This window comes from Ambystoma mexicanum, chromosome 4q, assembly GCF_040938575.1.
Source record: "Ambystoma mexicanum isolate Mex_15411 chromosome 4q, UKY_AmexF1_1, whole genome shotgun sequence".
NCBI lineage: Eukaryota > Metazoa > Chordata > Amphibia > Caudata > Ambystomatidae > Ambystoma > Ambystoma mexicanum.
In genome coordinates, this window is record NC_090928.1 from 1,267,055,610 (window position 1) to 1,267,074,967 (window position 19,358).

Genomic DNA, 19,358 nt, shown 5'->3' on the forward strand with positions numbered 1-19,358 from the left:
AAACATGCAATTATCATTCCGATCCTAAAGAAACCTACAGCTAATCCCCTTCTTGTGTCGAACCTCCGTCCCATATCCCTCTTACCTTTTCTATCCAAGCTCCTTGAGCGTCTTGTCTACTCACGAATCTCATCATTCGTGTCTGGTCTATCTCTCTTTCTTCTGACTCAGTCTGGAGTTCGTCCACACCATTCCACTGAAACAGCCCTTACTTGCGTGCTTAACTCTCTTCTCACTGGTCGCTATTCCAAACACTCATCCGTCCTTATTTTACTTGATCTGTCTGCTGCTTTTGATACTGTAGATCATTCTTTGCTCCTGCATTCTCTCTCCTCCCTTGGTCTTGGGTCGGTTCTATTGTGGTTTTCATTTTACCTATCCAACCATACTTTTGCTGTCTCATGGGGCGGCAACACCTCTCCTCCCGTTACTCTGGTCTATGGCGTTCCTCAAGGGTCAGTGTTCCTGGTCATTTTCTATTTTCCTTATGTACTTGATTTCTTGCCCCGATTATTTCATCCTCTGGAGTATCACACTATTTCTATGCTGATGATACTCAGTTCTTTCTATCCTTCTCATCCTTCTCCCCTGACATTCATCAGACTCTCGCATCCTGCCTCTCTGCCATCAAGTCCTGGATGACCTCTCACTTCCTCACCCTAAATGCCGGAAAGACTGAAGTCCTGTTCTTTCCCGCAAACTCCCTCATGTCTCAATCTCCTCCCTCTTCCATTTCTTTTCCCCTTCATGTCTCTCCATTTCTCCTACTGCCTCCAAACTCGGTCTTTACTTCGATTTTAATCTCTCCTTTGCCCATCATATTCCCCTTACATCCCGCGCCTGTTGATTTCATCTCTACAACATTCGCAAGTAACGCCGTTTTCTCACTTTTCATGCTACAAGACCCATTGTCTCCTCACTAGCCTTCTCCCGACTATTCTATTCTGTTCTGTTCTTTGGTCTTCCTCGCTCATGACTTGCTCCTCTTAAATCTATCTACCATTCCTCGATTCGCTCACTCGTTCTTCTCTCTTACCAGGAACTAATTTCCCCTTCCCTTGCCTCTCTCGGCTGGTTGTCCTATTCTCAGCTTAAATACAACTTTCTCTGTCTAGTTTTCAAATGTCTCTATGGACTTGCATCGCTCCTCTCATTTTACTCTCCATCTCGCTCCCTCTGCTAGCCTTTTTAGATTTAAAGTTCCCCCTTCCCCCTGTGCTCAATCCCACTTTTGCTCTTTCCAGCTCCTTGCCCCTCTTCACTGGAACATGCTCCCCCCGTCTCTTCGCTCCATTACTTCCTATCATCTGTTCCGCTCCTCTCTAAAAACCCACCTGCTACAGTCCTCTGATTGATCAATACTGCTTATGTACACTGATTAATTGTTACTGCTTATGAACGCTGATTTGCATTTCTGAATCTATGTACCATTGACCGTCCTATGTAAAGTGCTTTGGACAAAGGCGCTATATAAAACACAATAAATACACATACAATACAAATATAAGTATGTTGCATTTTCTGTGGATAAGTGTCTGGGACTAATAGTACCGCTGTGTCAGTCTGCTCCCTCCACTTAACCTACCTTTGAGAGAAGTTTGGCTTTCTTTTTGATTGGTTGAAGTTGACACAACTTAAGGTTAATGGGTGTACATCCCTTCACATGCCCTAACAATGATATTACTAAAGGGTAGTATGCTTGAAACAAGACACTTAACTTAAAAAAAATAACTGTACCAAATGAGATTTACAATTTCACTCTTAACAAGCAATACAAAATCTGGTTTAACCAGACGTACATTGGATAGTCACCATAGCAGATTCTCTGTGCATTAAAAAATGAATAATGGCAAGTATTCCTCACCTGACGACAACACCACGGTGCATGAAGATGTTGATATAGTGGGAACCTGTACTACCATTCGATTCCCAATAGGTTTTGGGGTTTCTATCTGTCAGCTTACTGGCACGATGAGGATTTGAGGAAACTTCCACCTTCTCCCAGCATTTGTCCGCTTTTACTTCAACACTTGAGCCTTCAGGAAATGGAAAACTCTTTATAACACATCCACATACATTTGAAGCAAAATGAATGGCAGCTTTATTGCAAACGCTCCTCTCATCAAGGGGAGATGCATATTCAAAACCACCACTCCTCAGTCAAACTGAACATATTATGCTGAGAATTAACAGCACATAAGCGTTTTAAGTCACAAAGAACTGCACCAGACAGTAATTAGCAAAAATGAAAGCAGGGAAACAGTAAACAAGAATTTGGATCCTATGCTGCATACACGCAATGCAGTGCTCCAATAGTCTTATCTAAAAGCTATAAATCTGTGCTCCCAATTACATAGCTTAAGCCATCCGTCTTTTCTGTGTTTGCAAACATGAGAGAAATGCTTTTGTTGTTGCTTTTATTTTTTTACCCCTAGTCTGTAAACTCAAAGAAATTCAATAGTTTGTGACCTAGCTAGTTTAAAAATCAGTGCCAAATTCGTACACCTCTCCCATATAACTACAACCCCCCCCCCCCGAACTAGGGAAATGTTGGGTTTTAGATTGTCTGAGGAGTCTATAAAATATTTGTATGTCACAATATTAACCGAGCCCTCAGTAGTATATTTCAAGAATTATTCACTCCCCGTCGAAGATATTGAAATAAAAATTGCAAGCTGGAACAAATTGCTGCTCTGACTTATAAAAAAAAAGAGTCTCCCAGGGAAAAGTGATAGTGTTCCCACACTGCTATAACCAATCTACAAACACATTTACATACACACGAAAACCCCAAAAGAACACTGGGATAGTGCTAGTACACTAATGTTGAATCCCATGTGGGACTCTAAACAGTAACACATTGACCAGGTCATAATAACTGCACTTCCTAGATCTGTGACTATCCTATCTGGTGGCTCAGGTCCACCATTGGTTTGCCGATGTGTATGAGCTACATGCTGAGATCAAGAGGAAAGAACCCCCCCCCCCGCCCCATCGATACTCTGTGGACAGCAGAGGAGATAAGAAAATCCAAACCATCCACGTGACATTGACATGAAGCATGTTTATGTGGATCTTAGGATCAGCACTTTGGTCAGCTTCAGAAAGACCACCATATTTTGGTCAACAGGCAAATACACGGTTTACTGTTCAGCCAAACTATCAATGTACTGTGACTGAGCAGCAAGGCTTGGATTTAGGAGAGAATGACAGTGGTGAAGGGCTCAGCTAAGCACACACAAAGCACTCCGAGGTTAAGCAGGAAGTATAAAAATACAATTATTTATTTAGGCCTTGAGAAACTGTCATCAATTAAAACAAACTCACATAAGCACTTTACTTTTTAAACACTTTTTAAACACTAACATCAGCAATAAAACACTGCTGTAACAAATTAAGTGAAGATGGTAAGTAATAACCAATTTAGAGAGGAAATATGTAAGGAAACTGAGTTAAAACACACTTTACAGCCTTATAATTTAAAGTGTCTAACCTTGTAAGCCCTTCTTCCCTTGCTAGGATTGACAGGGTCTAGTTACCTTAGAGTCACAGGTCACAATACAACTCTTTGCAGGAGGCTGTCTTCATAAAAGGCTGAACAAGTCAAAGCCAACAATCAGTCTTTTAAAGCTACAGACTCAGAGGTAAAGGAAGCCCTCACCCAATCCAACCACCCTAGGGGAAGCACAAGGGAGGATCCTTGAACAGAATTCCACCCACTGCGGTCAGGCAACGGAGATGTAAAGCAAGGACTTTATAACAGTTAAACCCAATGGAAGTACAGGGGGTAGGAACCGGTAGCTTTACTCACCCCCTGTAGTTAGTCACTGAAGGACCACTTCAGAGATTCCAAAAATCGATAGGCCCCCCCCAGGTCTCTTTCCCCAGACTTCCTAAAAAGGACTGCTTCCCAAAAACCTACTCCTACTCCAGCAATGTCATTCCAGCGTCCAACATCAATCAATTGATAGGCCCAACACACAATGCGCTTCTAAGCTTCATTAATGCCTCTCTCACAGAAGGGTCATTCCCAACCACCCTCAAGACTGGCCTCATACAACCTCTTTTGGAAAATACAGCCCTACACTCCGATGACCTGGCCAACTACCTGCTCATTACAAACCTCCCGTTTATTGGCAAAATATTGGAAAAAGTAGTTTGCTAAACAACAACTTCACCTCCTAAATGACTATCAGTCAGGGTTGTGCCAAGTATTGCATCCAGGTAGTGGGTGATGCCCCCCAAATCATCGAAAGGGGCGACCATTGCCTCCTCGTCCTCCTTGACCAGTCAGCTGCATTCGACATGCACAACCACTTTTCTCCCTCTTTGCCAACAAGATGGGATTCTCTGGAACTGTCCTGAATCAGGCCTTCCAGACGAACATGTTGTGTTCTAACCGACTCCCAGTCTCCTGCAGTGACCCAAGGCTCCATTCTCTCGCCAATCCCATTTAATCTTTATAAGGAGCCTCTGTGCACACACCTCAAAGATCCCGATATAGCCACCCACTAATACAGGGACAATACTCAGTTGTACATGAGAATAAAAAGGGACATCAGTATCTACAATTACCTAGCCATCATCCAGTTGTGGATGCCACTTGCCTACATCAAATTTAACTTCACCCATGACTGAATTTCCCCTCATCAGTGCGCCCTTTACACAATAACATGTCCAACAATGGCTCAATATGTGCCTAGAAGGATTTGATCCACAACTCTGGGATTGAGCAAAAATCTCAGGCTTCACTAGTCCTTCCACAATACACAGCCAAGAAAAGTTCAAATGGCCTGGCTCGCCTCTACAACCTTTGCAAAATCAAAGCTTTCATCCCACTACAGAACTTCCAGACCGTATTGCAGGCCATTGTGGTCTCACATATCGTTGGGAGAAATGCCCTCATGACGGTGAGCCCAGCTGCTTAATTAGCTCTCTAAAAAAGCAGTCCACCACACTGCAGCACGTCTCATTATAGGTTCGTGGAAATCTGAATGATTCACTCCCGCCCTATGCAAACTACATTGGCTTGCTCTCCAGACCAGGATTATTGCTCAAGGCTTCATTTATCATCTACAAATCAGTCACGAGTAGCACACCAGTGTACCTGTTGGCTAAGCTCCACATTTCTGGTGTTACAAACTCCTCGCACAGAAAATCAACCAACTAGCTTGAATCAAAACTCGTCCAGAAAGAGAGGACCCGCCAACAATCCTCCTCTTGTCACACACCCACCCTCTGGAGCTCTATCCCAGTAGGAGCTCAGAACCCCCACTAATCAACAATTTTGAAAATCTCTCTAAACTGAGCTTTTTCAACAACGCCTAACCAAGGACTAATCCCAATGGTCACACATACCTAGGCACAGACCTCAACTGACAGTACTGTACTACTGTTAAAAGATGCCAGACCAAATGCTGGCTATCCAAACACTGCAGTGCTCTGCTGCTCTCGAGATAGGGCAGCACTTTAAACAATAAAATGAAACATTGTTTTGAAAAATCTCTCCTATCTTGGTTGCATTGGAGAGGGATTTAGGCAATCGTTGCTGCTGGGATCACTTTCGACATCAGCATTTAGGAGGGGCTAGTCGGCAGTTCTGTGCTCTGCTGTGATGGCTACTAGCACTCCACAGCTGAACTACCCTAGCACGATGAACAACGGACCACCACATTGCCAACCTCAGAGAACTCCCAGGACGCGATGCAGGTGGCGATCAGCAATGGCCACTGCAAACAAATAACAGAAGTGAATCTGTGTGGCGGAAACAAATAAACTGGATCTGCAAGGCACCTTTTCGGGCTGCAGAGCTGCGGCTGCACTCTTGTTTCACCAGTTGAGGGTATGCAGAGTTCCACGTCTGAATGCAAGATGGCAACCGATGTGAGGTAGCCCACGAGGAAGCTGGCCAGCCCACAGGATGGTTCTGGGACACGTTCAAAGGCATCCAAGCGCAGGATCCTCTAGCAGGGGTGTCAAGACTGGTTGTTCCTACCAGTCCAGGGATCTAAGCACTTATGAAGGCCTTTAGGAGATCGGCAAAGGAGCAGGGCTTCAGTGAGACGGTTGAAGACAATGCTGGATGGCTGCAAAAATGAGTTCCAGGTCTTCAGAAAGATGCTCATATTCAAGGGAGGGTTTGGCTCCAATGATTATTTTAAGCTTGGTTGCAAGAGTCCTCCTTTTATCGAGGATTTGAGCTGGAGTCAGCTCCATGCCCACCAATGGTAAGGATTTGCACCATTCAACCTGGCAGGGGCTGCCCATTCATACACAGTCCTTGGGAACAACATCTGTCCAGCAACAGAGACACTTTGCTGAGGATGTGCACTGGGTCCAGACAGTCTAAGCCGCCACATCCAGACACAAACCCATACTACTGCTTTGCCCGAGTAAGGGTCTAATATATTTGACTAATCTGGCCTTCAGAGTGCAGAAGAAGGCCAAAATACAAGATGCTCAAAGGACAGGTGAAAGAAATCGTGGCACAGGCATTTTACAGTATATGGTATTCTAAACCGCATTAGGTGGAAAAATGCAAACGAGCACGTAAGAATATAAAAAGGCCACGTTACAAAAATGTCTGCTGCCACAAACCTATCTTGCACACATCATGCAAATTTGTTTGCTTATTGATTTGTAAGGTGCACCAAACCCAGGGGTATCTGGGTGCAGGAGGTTACAAGATATCCTTTAGGCATGAGTTACAGCGGTTGCAGCAACAACAAAAATTACCATAATTTATATACATACAAAGGTCACAGCAATATACAAGATCTTACAATATTTATATACATGTACAGTTATATACATCATGATGGATCATACTTTATGGTACACTTAGGGTCAGGCCTTTAGGCGGGTCAGTGATCCTTGGCCATGAGCCAGTTTAGGGTGTTGTGCCTACATTTTGGGAAGGTTTGGTCTGCTCTCTAATGGTGGATACTGTGCCGCCATCACAGGGAAGCTACTCCCCCCGGCTTCTTTTAGTTTAAATCTGGGAACTATCAAGCACAATGAGTTAGCTGTCCTGGTAGAACGTTATGAGTATTTTCTGATGATTCTCTCAGAGAGGTAAAGCGGGGCAGCTTTGTTGAGACATTTATGGGTTAGTGAGACTGTTTAAGCAGAATTTTGTCCTTGATGGATAGCCATTTGTTCTGTCTCCTCAGCTCTGAAATAGGTTCTCTCCTCGGTATGCCGCCGCATGCCTGCATTTACCTCTGCCTGTATAAGATTATCATGGCTCTGTCTCTGGCTGAGGGATGGCATCCTCTTCTCTGGCGTCTCCTCCACTGGGTTGGCCGAGGCCTCCCGTCTCAAGGGAAGGGATACTCTGGGCACCACCGAGGCCCCCTGGACTGGATCGGCCCATTTTACCTTCGGGAGGGCGTCGACCACCAACTCAATCGAGGATGACTTCGCCTGGGCCGCCTGGGCCTTCACCTGCACCTTGGTCTTCTCCGGCTTCTCCCGCAGCTTCCGATGACTTGAGATGGAGGCAGACAGTGAAGATGAGCGCGTCCTGCCCATCGCGGGACCAACTTGCGCGGCGACCCAGACTGAAACAGACTTGCAGTGCTTGGCCTTTTCTTAGGCCCCTACGAATGGATCACCCTCAATGGATTTAGAAGCCCACTTCTCGGCCCGGGTGGTCCTGGGAGAGGCATGCTCCTGCTTGTCACACAGGGTAGAGGCCATCACGTTTAGCCACACCGCCAACCTGCTGTGACAATCCTGGACGGTTCGCTTGGAAAAACCAAGGCAGATTTCACAATCTGCTTCCCTGTGGTCCGGATGGAGACAGAGGCACTGGAGGTGTTTGTCCTCTACAAACATGTTTCTCAATCCGCAGCTGGAGCCGGGCTTGAAAAGGGAACCTCCCTACTTCTCCTCCGACATGGTCCGGCTTACGGTGTAGACCCAAAGGCCTTCTGGAACCTTTGATGAAACTTCAACGATTCTTGCCCTTGAGGGGCGTTGAAAGACACCGAGAAACGGATCCCTGCTTGCCGGTCAAAGGAGCGAAAGAGCACAAAGGCTCAATTGACCAGAAAAAGAACTTTTTATCGAAAAAAAGCGCAAAAACTTAGAGAAGCTCATGGAGCAAAACACAAGGACTCCCAACACTTGAACGTGCAGTAAAAATCTGAACATGGCTGCCACAGGAGGGGCTTAGGGAGAGGGCAGTCACTGGCTGGGGGCAGTATGACCCAGAGCTCAGTGATTGGTTTAAAGGAGAAAGGCAGCTTGTAAGTGAAAGTAAAACTGCTTTTTCTTTTATCGAGGATTCCCAACCTGACGATGGGGAATATTCATGAGCATGTGAATCCATGCCAGTCCCCATGCTGGAGAACCTTCTTACCAAAGGCATTGAGGCGTTTGACTTCCTTCTCCGGAGGGACAGAGCAAGACGATGATGGGATAGCCAACATTTTCCTGGCAGCAGCAGAGACAAGAGACTGGCTTTGGTTGGGTGCTGAGGCAGTGCTCTCTGGGGCCCTGTACTTTTTGTCGAACCAGTCCTTTTTAGACTGGGATGTAGCAGGAAGCGCCAAGGTCACCAGGGCATCCTCCCAGACATCCTCCATTAGCAAGCTGTACATTACAGATGTCGTGCACTTCTCTCTGCGCTGATACAGCACACGTTCATTTTGCTGCTCCTCCGGCGCAAGGCATAATATCTTGGCCGCCCTGGACATCAGTGCGTGGAAGGCTCCTACCTCATCAGGAGATGAGTCCCTGAGCAGAACGTCATCTGGTTCCCCATCCAACAAAATCGTCAAGTTCGTCAGTGTGGGATGAATATGTGTGAACCACATCCTTCGACTGGTCGGGAACAGTGTCTGTCCCAGTGTCCGACAGTCACTGCAGTACTGACAGTTGTCCGCCCCCCCCTCCTGGTGGTTGGGGGGGAAGAGGGATATCATCCACCTCCCTGGAGGGTCCAGGGACATCTGAGTGCGGCCACCTATGAGGCACTGGAACCAGAGCTGGCGCAGGCAGCCATTGTTGATTGGTTAATAATAATAATAATAATAATAATTAGGCTTTTATATAGCGCTACAAACCCTCAGGTATCTGAGCGCTGCTTATTATTACCCACGGTGTGTGGTGCTCATTTATCGACCTCGGAAGGATGAAAGGCTGAGTTTGGCCCCGCCGGGATTCGAACCTGCGTTAACAGGCTCTGCACGGGTGTCAAAGCGGGCGCTCTACTCGCTGTGCCACTTGACCGGCTACCAAAGTCGTTAAGGTAGATAAAATGTCCAGTGAAATATTTCTTTGAGGCAGTGGTAATGGAGCCGGCTGCATTCAAGGCAAACTGGCCTGTGCCTGAGGCCGAGATGAATGCAGAGGAGGCAAAGGTGGTAGTCTAATCAGGCTTGCCTCACCCCGCAGGGAACTAGATTGCCTTCTGGGAGGTGATGCTGTGTGTGGTGGCGATGAAGGTGGTGATATGATGGCCTTATCCTCTGGATCTACTATACCCTCCGATGGGGAAGGACTCCGCTCCGATACAATAGCACCTCCCGGTAGCATGGCCACACCAAGGTTAGGGTATGCAGCCCATGGACGAGCCGTCAATGCGGACACTGTGCTGGTATGGGTGTCGGCAACGTTAGTCACAATGGCAGTGGTAGCAACCCAATGGGAGGATGCCCTTTATCCCGGCGAAGGCGCAGCAGCCGTCGACGGGGCTGTTGACGAGGTCCTTCATGATGTGGTAGTCATGGTTGTGGCCGCTGACAGTTCTGTTGATGACGTTACAGTCCTAGTCATGGCAGTTGACAGCTTCGTCAACAGGGCGCCGGCGTACGGCATCAACGGCTTTGGGGTAGATGACCTGGAGCAAGTTTTGATCCAATCTTGGTGAAGGGCCAGCTTTCGACACTGAAGCCGAAGAGTGGTCATCTGATTTTGACATGGACTTAGATGATGTTGCTTCCTTGGCGCAATGGAAAGAGGCTTGGCTCTCCTTGCCTGCCAACACCATTTGGGCACTGACTTTTGGTGAAGAGAGGTCTTTGTGCGAGGATCTGGGATCGCCGACTGAGGCTTCCTTGTGTCTCCTTTTGCCGATGCCCTAGACCTTGTGCGACGTAGACCTCTTACCAGAAGTGGTTCGCTGGGCTGTCCTGCCCTGCTGTGACGAAGCATGACTCTGTACCGTAGTGGAGTCAGATGCCATGCAGGCGCCCTCGTGTCACTCGACGAGATAACCATCTCTCAGCTTCTTGTTGGAAAGGACTCACAGATTTCGCAGTCCTCGATAACACGGTGAGGATGAAGGCAGCAGAGGCAGTCATCGTGGTGATCCTCCAAGTAGACATACTTCAGTCCACAGCGGACACAACCCTTGAACAGGATCTTTTTCAAGGATTCAGCCGCCATAAGGTAAGCCGAACTGCACATACGAAGCTTTGTCAAAGATTACTGTGGATGGAACTGTCCACAGCGCCAGTCATCGAGTAGACATCAAAAAACATTATTTTCTCATAGAAAATATGTTAAAATCTATGTGTATTGTAGAAATGTTGAAGAGATCTTTGACGACTCTCTACACTAGAGTGCAGTAAAAAATCTGAAAATGGCCAACAGGGGAGGAGCTGAGGGAGGTGTTCCTAATGGATGTGAGGGGATGTGAGCACTTGAGGGGCCGTAATCCGTAGGGGGTTGATCTTCTGTGCTCGGCACCAGATAGAGAACCTCTTCCACTTATGACCGTAGCATTTGAGAGTCGAGGACGCCCTGGCCTTTGCAAGAACTTCTCTGTATTCGGCGGGTATATCGTAGCCTCCAAACTCTAGAGCTGCAGGAGCCAAGCCTGCAGGTTCAGCGACGCCGGGTCATGGTGGAAGATGGCGCCTCCTTCTCTGGAAAGAAGGTCCGCGTCCCCCGACAGCTTGATGGGAGGGGACGTTGACAAGTCCAGAAGGTCCAGGAACCAGATCTGCCTCGGCCACGCCGGTGCAACGAGGATCATCCTGCACCGGGACCTCTTGAGCTGGCTGATGAGTCGAAGCAGCAACGGCGGGAACGCATACAGGTATAGGCCGTCCCAGGGGAACGAGAACGCATCGCCCATGCTTCTCGGCTGGGGAAACCTGCTGGCGAACCTCTTGCACTTCGAGTTTGTCGCTGTTGCGAACAGGTCGATTTGGGGTTTGCCCCATCGTCGGAAGAGTTGATCCACCTGATCCTGGCGCAGTTCCCACTCGTGACACGCGCGCAGCTCCCTGCTGAGCGTGTCGGCGATGGTGTTGCTTTCTCCTGCCAGGTGGAAGGGAACCAGGAACATCCCCTGGGCGATCGCCCAGTGCCACAGATCCTGTGCCTCCTTGGATAGGGCTGGGGATCTGGTGCCTCCCTGCTTCCGTATGTAAAACATTGTCGTGGTGTTGTCTGTGAAGATCCGCACCACCTTGCCCTTGAGCGACGGGAGGAACGATTTGAGAGCCCAGAACACGGCTCGGAGTTCCAGGACGTTGATGTGCAGGAGCCTCTCCTCCGGGAGCCAGAGGCCTCTTGCGTGGAGATCTCCGGTGTGGGCGCCCCAGCCTTCCGGGGAGGCGTCCGTCGTCACCGTCTCCTGGTACGCCGGCGTCTGAAAGTCCTTGCCCGCCGTGAGGTGCGCTCGAACGCCCCACCACCGAATCGCCCGCCGGAATGCCTCGTTGAGGGGGACCCTGTCTTCGAAGGTGCCTGTCGCCTGCATCCAACGGGCGTCGAGAAATTCTTGAAGAGGGCGCATCCGTAGTCTGCAGAGGCGCACCAGGTAGATGCAGGAGGACATCATCCCCAGGAGGGACTTGATGGACCTCACCCTGGCCACGTCCGTGGCTAGCAGGCGCTGCACTTTGCCTAGAATGGTCTTCGTCCGTTCTTCCGACGGGGCCGCCAAGCGCCTCACTGTATAGAGCTTCGCTCCCAGAAACAGGGCCACCTGCGACGGCACCAGGTGGGACTTTGGGTAGTTTATGGCGAATCCCAGGTCTGTGAGTAGCTGGACGGTCCTCGCAGTGTGTTCGACGGCGAGTTCCCTCGTCCTTGAGCGGATGAGCCAGTCGTCCAGGTAGGGGTAGACGTGAATACCCTGCCGGCGCAGCCACGCCTCCACTGGTGCTAGGCACTTGGTAAAGACCCTGGGGGCCGACTTCAATCCGAACGGCAGTGCTCTGAATTGGTAGTGGCATCCATGGACGACGAACCTGAGGAACCTTCAGTGACTTTTGAGGATGGGAACGTGGAAGTATGCATCCTCCAGGTCCAATGACGATAGAAAGTCGCCTTCCTCCAGCTGTCCCAGTACATGCTGGAGGGTGACCATCCTGAACTTTTGTGATCTGATGTATTTGTTCAAACGATGAAAGTCCAGGATGGGGCGCCAGCCGCCCGTCTTCTTCCTGACGAAGTACCTTGAGTACACCCCGGAGCCCCGGAGCCTCTTCGGGACAAGCTCGATGGCGCCCTTCCCGAGCATCGCCCGTACTTCCAACAGCAGTTGCGGGACGCGATTTTCCTTCCTGGCCACAGGTGGAACGTGAGGGCACTTCTTCAGAAATTCGATAGAGTGTCCTCTTACCAGGGTATCCAGCACCCAACGGTCGGTGGAGATGGACTTCCACACGCTGACGAAATTCATCAGCCGGCCTCCCACCGGGGTGCTTCGGTAGGGACCCGAGACCACGGCCGGTTCAGTCCTGCTAGGAGGTGGTGGCCTTGCCGCCCTGGCCACCTTGCCGATGGCGGCAAGGCGCTCCCTGCTTGCCGCAACCCCTGTAGGCCTCCTGAGACGAGGAGCGTGCCGCCTGGCGGTAGGACGACGAGCCACCGCTGGATCCCTTGGAGGCACCCGGTCTGCCTCCGGAGCTCCGAAAGGGCCGTCGTTGCTGAAGGGCTCCTAGGGCGCGGGCCGTGTCCGTTTTTATGGCTTGGAGGGATTCGTCCACCGCCTTCACGAACAAGTTGCTGCCGTCGAACGGCATGTCCAACACCCTGGTCTGGACGTCCTGACGGAAGTCGGTCACCCGGAGCCAACCCCGTCGTCGTAGGCAAACACCGTTGCCCAGCTGGCGGAACCCGGTATCGGCAATATCGGTTGCCACCGTTACGGCGTGGTCCGACGCCACCTCGCCCTCTTGCAGTATTTCCAGGGCCTCGGACCTCTTGTCGTCCGGCAGGAAGTCCAATATGGGGGCCAGCTTAAACCAGAGCTCCCTGTCGTAACGGGCCACGATCGCCAGGGCGTTGGCCGCTTTGATCGTCGTCGCCGCCGACGAAATGACCCGCCACCCCATGGCGTCCAACTTCTTTCCCTCACCGTCCGGCGGGGAATTCGACGTCGAGGCTCCTGACACCGCCGCTTTCTTCTTCGCCGCCGCCGAGACAACCGAGTCTGGCATTGGCTGGACCCTGAGGCACAGGGGAGCGGTTTCGGGGACCCGGTACTTCTTCTCGTACCGGTCCCGTTTGGCTGGTGCCGTGGAGGGGGTTTTGAGAACCGACAGGCCCTCCTCCCAGATGTCATCGATTAGAGGCACCGCGATGACAGTCTTCCTCTTGGCCTCCCGGCGCTGATAGAGGAAACCTTCCTTTTTCTGCTCCTCCGGGCAGAGCTGGAACAATTCGGACGCCCTGGCGATCATGGCGTGGAATGAGCCAATCTCGTCGGGCGGCGAGGCCCATGCGACGGGAGATCCGTTCCGTCATCGTCGCCCTCAGAACCCGTCGTCGAGCCCAACGCACCGTCATCTCCCGACTCGTGGGAGGATGAGGAGGGAACTGTAGGCCTTACGGGGGCGAGCGGAGGAGAGGGTTGGGTCCTCCGTCGTTTGTTCCGAGGACTTCCCGACGGGCCAGGCTGCGGGTCCTCCGGCCTGGGCCGTGGGAACCTCGTCCTTATCTCAGAGCATAAGGATAGCAGACAAAATGGCAGCCGAGCCAACCTGAGGCCTAGGTTCCGGCCACGCCGGAAGGGAAGGCTGCTCTTCCTCGCCATCGTCATCTTCCTCGGTTATCTCCCGAGGATCTTCCTTACGGGATCGAACCTTCTCGAATTGGACTTCGAGGTTCCTCACGGCCTCGGTCAGTTCCTCCTCCAAGGCTGACTCCGAGCTCGAGAAGGCTACCGTGCCCCCCCTCGCTTCTTCCATCATGGCGGCCACGACGATGGGCTGAAAAGAGGATTCCCTCCTTGGCGGCAGGGAAACTCTAGTCCCGGAGGCAGTCTCCGCTGGCGGGGTCTCTGCCGGCTTGGCCAGAGTCGCCACGATCACCTTGATAGAGGCCTTTGCCTGCTGGGTAGGGGTCTTCACCACCTTAGGTGCGTCCTGGGCCTTCTCCTTCGGGGGAGGGGCGACGCCTCGCTCCCCCTCTTCCGAGATCGGACGGGGCTTCTCCCGAAGCTTACCCGGGGTCTCGGACTTACTCTTCCCCGAACCGGAGCGCTGGCTCATGGTTGACAGTGCCGGGGAAGGTGCGCCCTGCCTGGCGACCGAAGAGCCCGACCTTTTGGCGCTCCCGGAGCCAGCGGACTCGCGGCGCTTGGCCTGGTGTTGGGCCCCCGTCGCCGTGGCGTCCGCACAGGACTTAGAAGCCCGCTCGGACCCTTTCTTCTTCTTCTCACCAGTTGAGCCCTTCTCCAACCAGCTGGCGAGACGGGATTGATGGTCCCTCATGGTCCGCTCCGACAAGTTCTTGCAGAACTGGCAGTCCTTCTCTACATGAGTCTTGTCCCCATGAAGACAGTAGAGGCATCGCAAATGTTCGTCTTCCTTAAACACATTCTGCAGCCCGCATCCAGGGCAGCTGCGAAACAGCTTGGCTCCGGGCGACGAACTCGCATCCTGGGCCATATCGAAGTAGGCCGCGAATCTTCTGGAATCCTCCAAGAAGTTGATTCGACGAAATCTTCACCCTTGAGGGGCGTAGGAAAATCCCACAACGGGTAGCCGTTAACGGGAGTAGAAACGGTGGAGCTTGAGGCTCGATTAACCGAAAAAATGTGAAAATTCACCTGAAAAAACGCGAAATACGCAGTAAAAGCTCGAGAGCTAAGCACAAGCACTCCCAACACTTGAACGTGCGGTAAAAATCTGAAGATGGCTGCCAGAGGCGGGGCTTAGGTAGAGGGCAGTCATTGGCTGTGGTCAGTATGACGCAGAGATCAGTGATTGGTGATTACTACGAAAGACAGATCAGAAACGAAACGGATACTGATTTTTTCTTTACCGAGGATTCCCAGCCTGACGACGGGGAATATTCTTGAGCATGTGAATCCATGCCAGACCCCATGCTGGAGAAACAGACAATCTATTTGTCTCGAAAAATGAAGCGTGCCCTAAAAAAAGAAAATAAAATTTTAAAAAAGAATTGTAGCGCACAAGTAATCTTTGACAACAAAAAAGCTACTAAGAAAAATAATTAAAAAAATAAAAATATTGAGAAAAATGAAAATCTAACTGTTGGTCTATCACCTGATTCATCTATGGGATCCTCAAATGAGCCATGGATCGACCAACCCAACTGAATGACGAATCTAAGGCCTAAATGTGGTACCACCTATTGGTACACAATATGAAACAAAAAAAGGGATACAAGATGCGATCCCGAGATGGTCAGGGGGAGGGCGACTGAGTAAATGCAGGACCCTCGACACAAGGTCGCCTATCGACTTTTGATCCCCTTATTGGAAAAAAAACACTGTAAAGGTCTTGGAGAAAGAACAAACTCCCGTATTGAATTTGGGCACAGTGCCCAAACTAAAAAAGCTTTGCCCCCCGAATTTTAAACCTAAAGCCATAAGTAACACAACTAACTCTGTACCCCTAGCTAGTAGTGAAAACCAAGGCACTGAACACCCAAATGCAAATGACGAGTGCGAGGGGGGATCTGACTCAGAGGGAAACGGAAAGTGCTAGGGCTATCAAGGACAGGAAGTCCCAATCTCGAGATAGTTCTGAACAAGATGAAACTGAATATTCCTTTAACAGGGATACGAGGTATGTTTTGGGCTGGTCTAGTGATCAGGCTATAAATGGCAAACAGAGATTGAACAGATCATTTCTTTTCAGCCGAGGACCCTTCACTCAGACGATATTGAGTGGCTGAGGTTGGCAAATCACAATAACCCAAGAATTATCTGTGCTCCACAATCTTTAATAATACTTAGGTTATAGTGGGAACATACGGATGACTTTGAATCCCGTGGCCTTACATTACGCTGATTTAGGACTGTTGAGGAGGCGGATGAGTTCTTAAATGAAGCTTCCAAACCTGATGAAACAATTAGGGTATCATCTATCAATCTACAGGCTGTCCCTGCTCAAACTGCTTAACTTATATCTAAAATTTCAGAATTGGTGAGGGCAACTTCTAACATCACATGGTTAGCCCCTCGACCTCTATTCTCGAATTCTCAAACAAACAAAATAAATCATAGATATGTGCTGCTACAGACTCTAATCTACAGTGTCTTAAAAATGTTATCTTGGAACAGTTGTGAGAAAAAGAATTTAGAGCATTGGTCATCAAGTTTTGTAAAAATGGGTTCACCGATGATTTCACTAATACAGGAAGCTATGCATGTCGGTGAGCTCAATATTGAGGGCTTCTCAAACTTTTGTCTGCCGGCAGAAAAAGGCCAAACTGGCCGTCCCTACAGGGGGATTGCGATTCTTGTCAACAATGCCATTAATCATAAATCCAAGGTCGTTTACTCGAAAAATGGCATGTTGGCAATATAGTTTCTCCCCAGTGGTTTGACGACTTGTGTGTTCTTAGTTGTATGTTTGTACTTTAACCCCGGAAATTCCTCCATAGATGCTGCATTCAACACCATGGATGACATGCTAGAAGAGGCAATGATTCGAAATCCGAATTATACGATTGTCATTGGGGGCGACTTCAATGCTGTATGTTCACCATCTATGTCTGTCCAAAAACCTAAACACAATGTTTTCATTCATTCTACATTTACCATGGGGAAGCGTTGAGTAGCTTACGTTAAGGAATGGAATTTATAAGTGGTAGACTATGAAGCTGGTCCTCATAGAGGGACTTGGTCGAGGGGGCCTTGAACCTCATATATAGAGTACTTTTTTGTTTCTACCACATTAATCACTATGGTTCAAAATGTGTTAATTATTGATGATACTCAGAGAGATCATAACCCAATCAGTATCAGCATTAGATGTGATTTGGCAATTTTAAGCAAAGATGCTGCATTGGGTTTGGTGACCCTTCATTGTGCGCAGACCTCGGTTGGTTGGCATCCGAAAATGTGTAGAGAACTATCCTACTTGGTACAAAGAGATGTAATTGGGGTGCTTCACCCTCAAAACTTGTATATTAATTCTCATATGAGAGAAAAATGGAATACTCATAATAAAAGAGCATATAGAATATCTTACGCAAAGAGCGGCACTGCACAAGTCAAATGTCTCTAGAGGATATATCCTGGCAATTGCCAAAATAAAATCAAAAGAGAAAAAAAATCGACAGTTAAGAGCTTTAAGTCGACTTTCATAGAATTATGCCAATTATTATGAAGCCAAAAATGTGATAAAATTGAAATATAGTTGCATGCTAAAAATCATAAAAATGAACGTTAAGCTTCTTGCCAATGAAAAAATGATGAAGCAGATCATCACAAACAATACTAGAAATATTTGGGCAATATTGAACAACAAAAAAGAGGTTGCGGCCCACGACTTAGGATCCCCGATTGCAGCAGCTATATGGCTGTATTATATCAAAAATAAGTATAGCCTACCCCCACAATTCCAACACTTTGACTCTGGAATAATTCACTATAAATGCAATGAATGTATACTCTTTTCTATGGAGGAAATTAATGATGCAATTAAATCACTCAATCCTTCAAAGGCGGCCAGGCCTGATGGCTTGCCTGCTTGCATTTTAAAAGATGACCCCTACTTTTGGGGTGCTATTCTCTACACCAAATTCTCATACATCTTCATAATCCCGAGGTCATGGCTAAACGCCATTATTATTCTAATATATAAGAAAGGGAACCCAGAATTGCCCTGCAATTCTAGACCTATTGCACTTATGGATGCCTCAGAAAAAGGGTTTTCAGTCATTCTATTGCAGCGCCTACAAAATATTATAGAAACAAACAACATCTATTCGAAATTTCAAACTGGTTTTCTTAAGTAGATGGGTACCTTCCTGTTATGTACAAAGGGAGGCTTTCACATAACCAGTAGTTTAAAGGTAAAGAACCTTTTATTTGCAAGTTGATGACATAAGACGACCCCCAACAGGAGGAGTACAATCTTCCCACTAAGGCCCTGCTTCTTCACTGGCTCTCCTTGGAACCCTGCTACATAAGATGCAGTTCTATGTTCTATAGTATCTAAGTGACAATAGACATAGTGAAGGAAATATTATACACTCATGGTTTAACAGGTAAACATTGGAAACACTGCACATCCTAACACCTCTCCTCCTTAAACATAACAAGTAACTGTGTGGGTGAGGACCCACTAAAATTGAAACCTGTAAAACACATATTGAACAACTGAAATTGAAACCTGTAAAATAAATATTATACACTCGTGGTTTAACAGGTAAAACATTAGATGCGCTGCAAGTCCTGGCACAAATCAAGAGCGTAGATATATGACATCTAGTGGTTGATTAGGTAGAGTCACAAGAAAGTCCCTGTCTCCAACTAACTGAAGACAAATTAACATTGAAACGGAAAAGCCACCCTTTCCTTATTCCAAATAGCTCCTCCTTTGACCAACACTGACGAACCCAAGTCTTTCACAACTTGCTTGGGTTCAGAAAACAACGAGGCTCCTTTACGAACTTTGGTGGGGAGCTTGACTTTAATCCAATCACCCTCTTTGACCTTGAGTTCCCTACAACAATTCTTCTGATCATACCTCTCCTTGGATCTAACTCCAGCTTCAAAAATTCTCCTTTTTACACTCTCTAGATCCACATCCACCATTTTTGATTTGCCCATCCAACCTGGACATAAATGAGTATTTGGTTTTCTTCCTCTCAAGATCTCAAATGGACTCACGCCTGTGACACTATGGGTAGTTAGCCTATACTGGAACGTGCGTTCCATCACTGTTCTCACCCAATCTCCTCCAGTAGCCACCGCTATCCTAATAGCCTCCATCAGAGTCCTATTAAATCGTTCCACACACCCATTACTCTGGGGATGATATAAAGAAGTATTCACCTGCTCAATCCCATGATTCTCTAAGAATTCTTTAAACTCTCTGGAAACAAGTTGGGTCCCATTGTCAGACAAACACTTTCTTGGAAACCCTTCTCTCCAAAACAGTTGTTCCAAAAATCTGATTATACTACTA

General features: G+C 48.4%; 1 protein-coding gene across 3 annotated transcripts in view; it reads right to left on the reverse strand.

Moving 5' to 3' along the window:
- CUL9 (cullin 9) overlaps positions 1-19,358 on the reverse strand; it is a 1,917,728-nt gene that overhangs the window by 1,262,234 nt on the left and 636,136 nt on the right. For all 3 annotated transcript variants that reach the window (XM_069608881.1, XM_069608880.1, XM_069608879.1), the window contains exon 16: positions 1,865-2,036. In XM_069608881.1, coding sequence (XP_069464982.1) covers positions 1,865-2,036 — 172 coding nt within the window. The remainder of the gene's footprint in view (positions 1-1,864; positions 2,037-19,358) is intronic.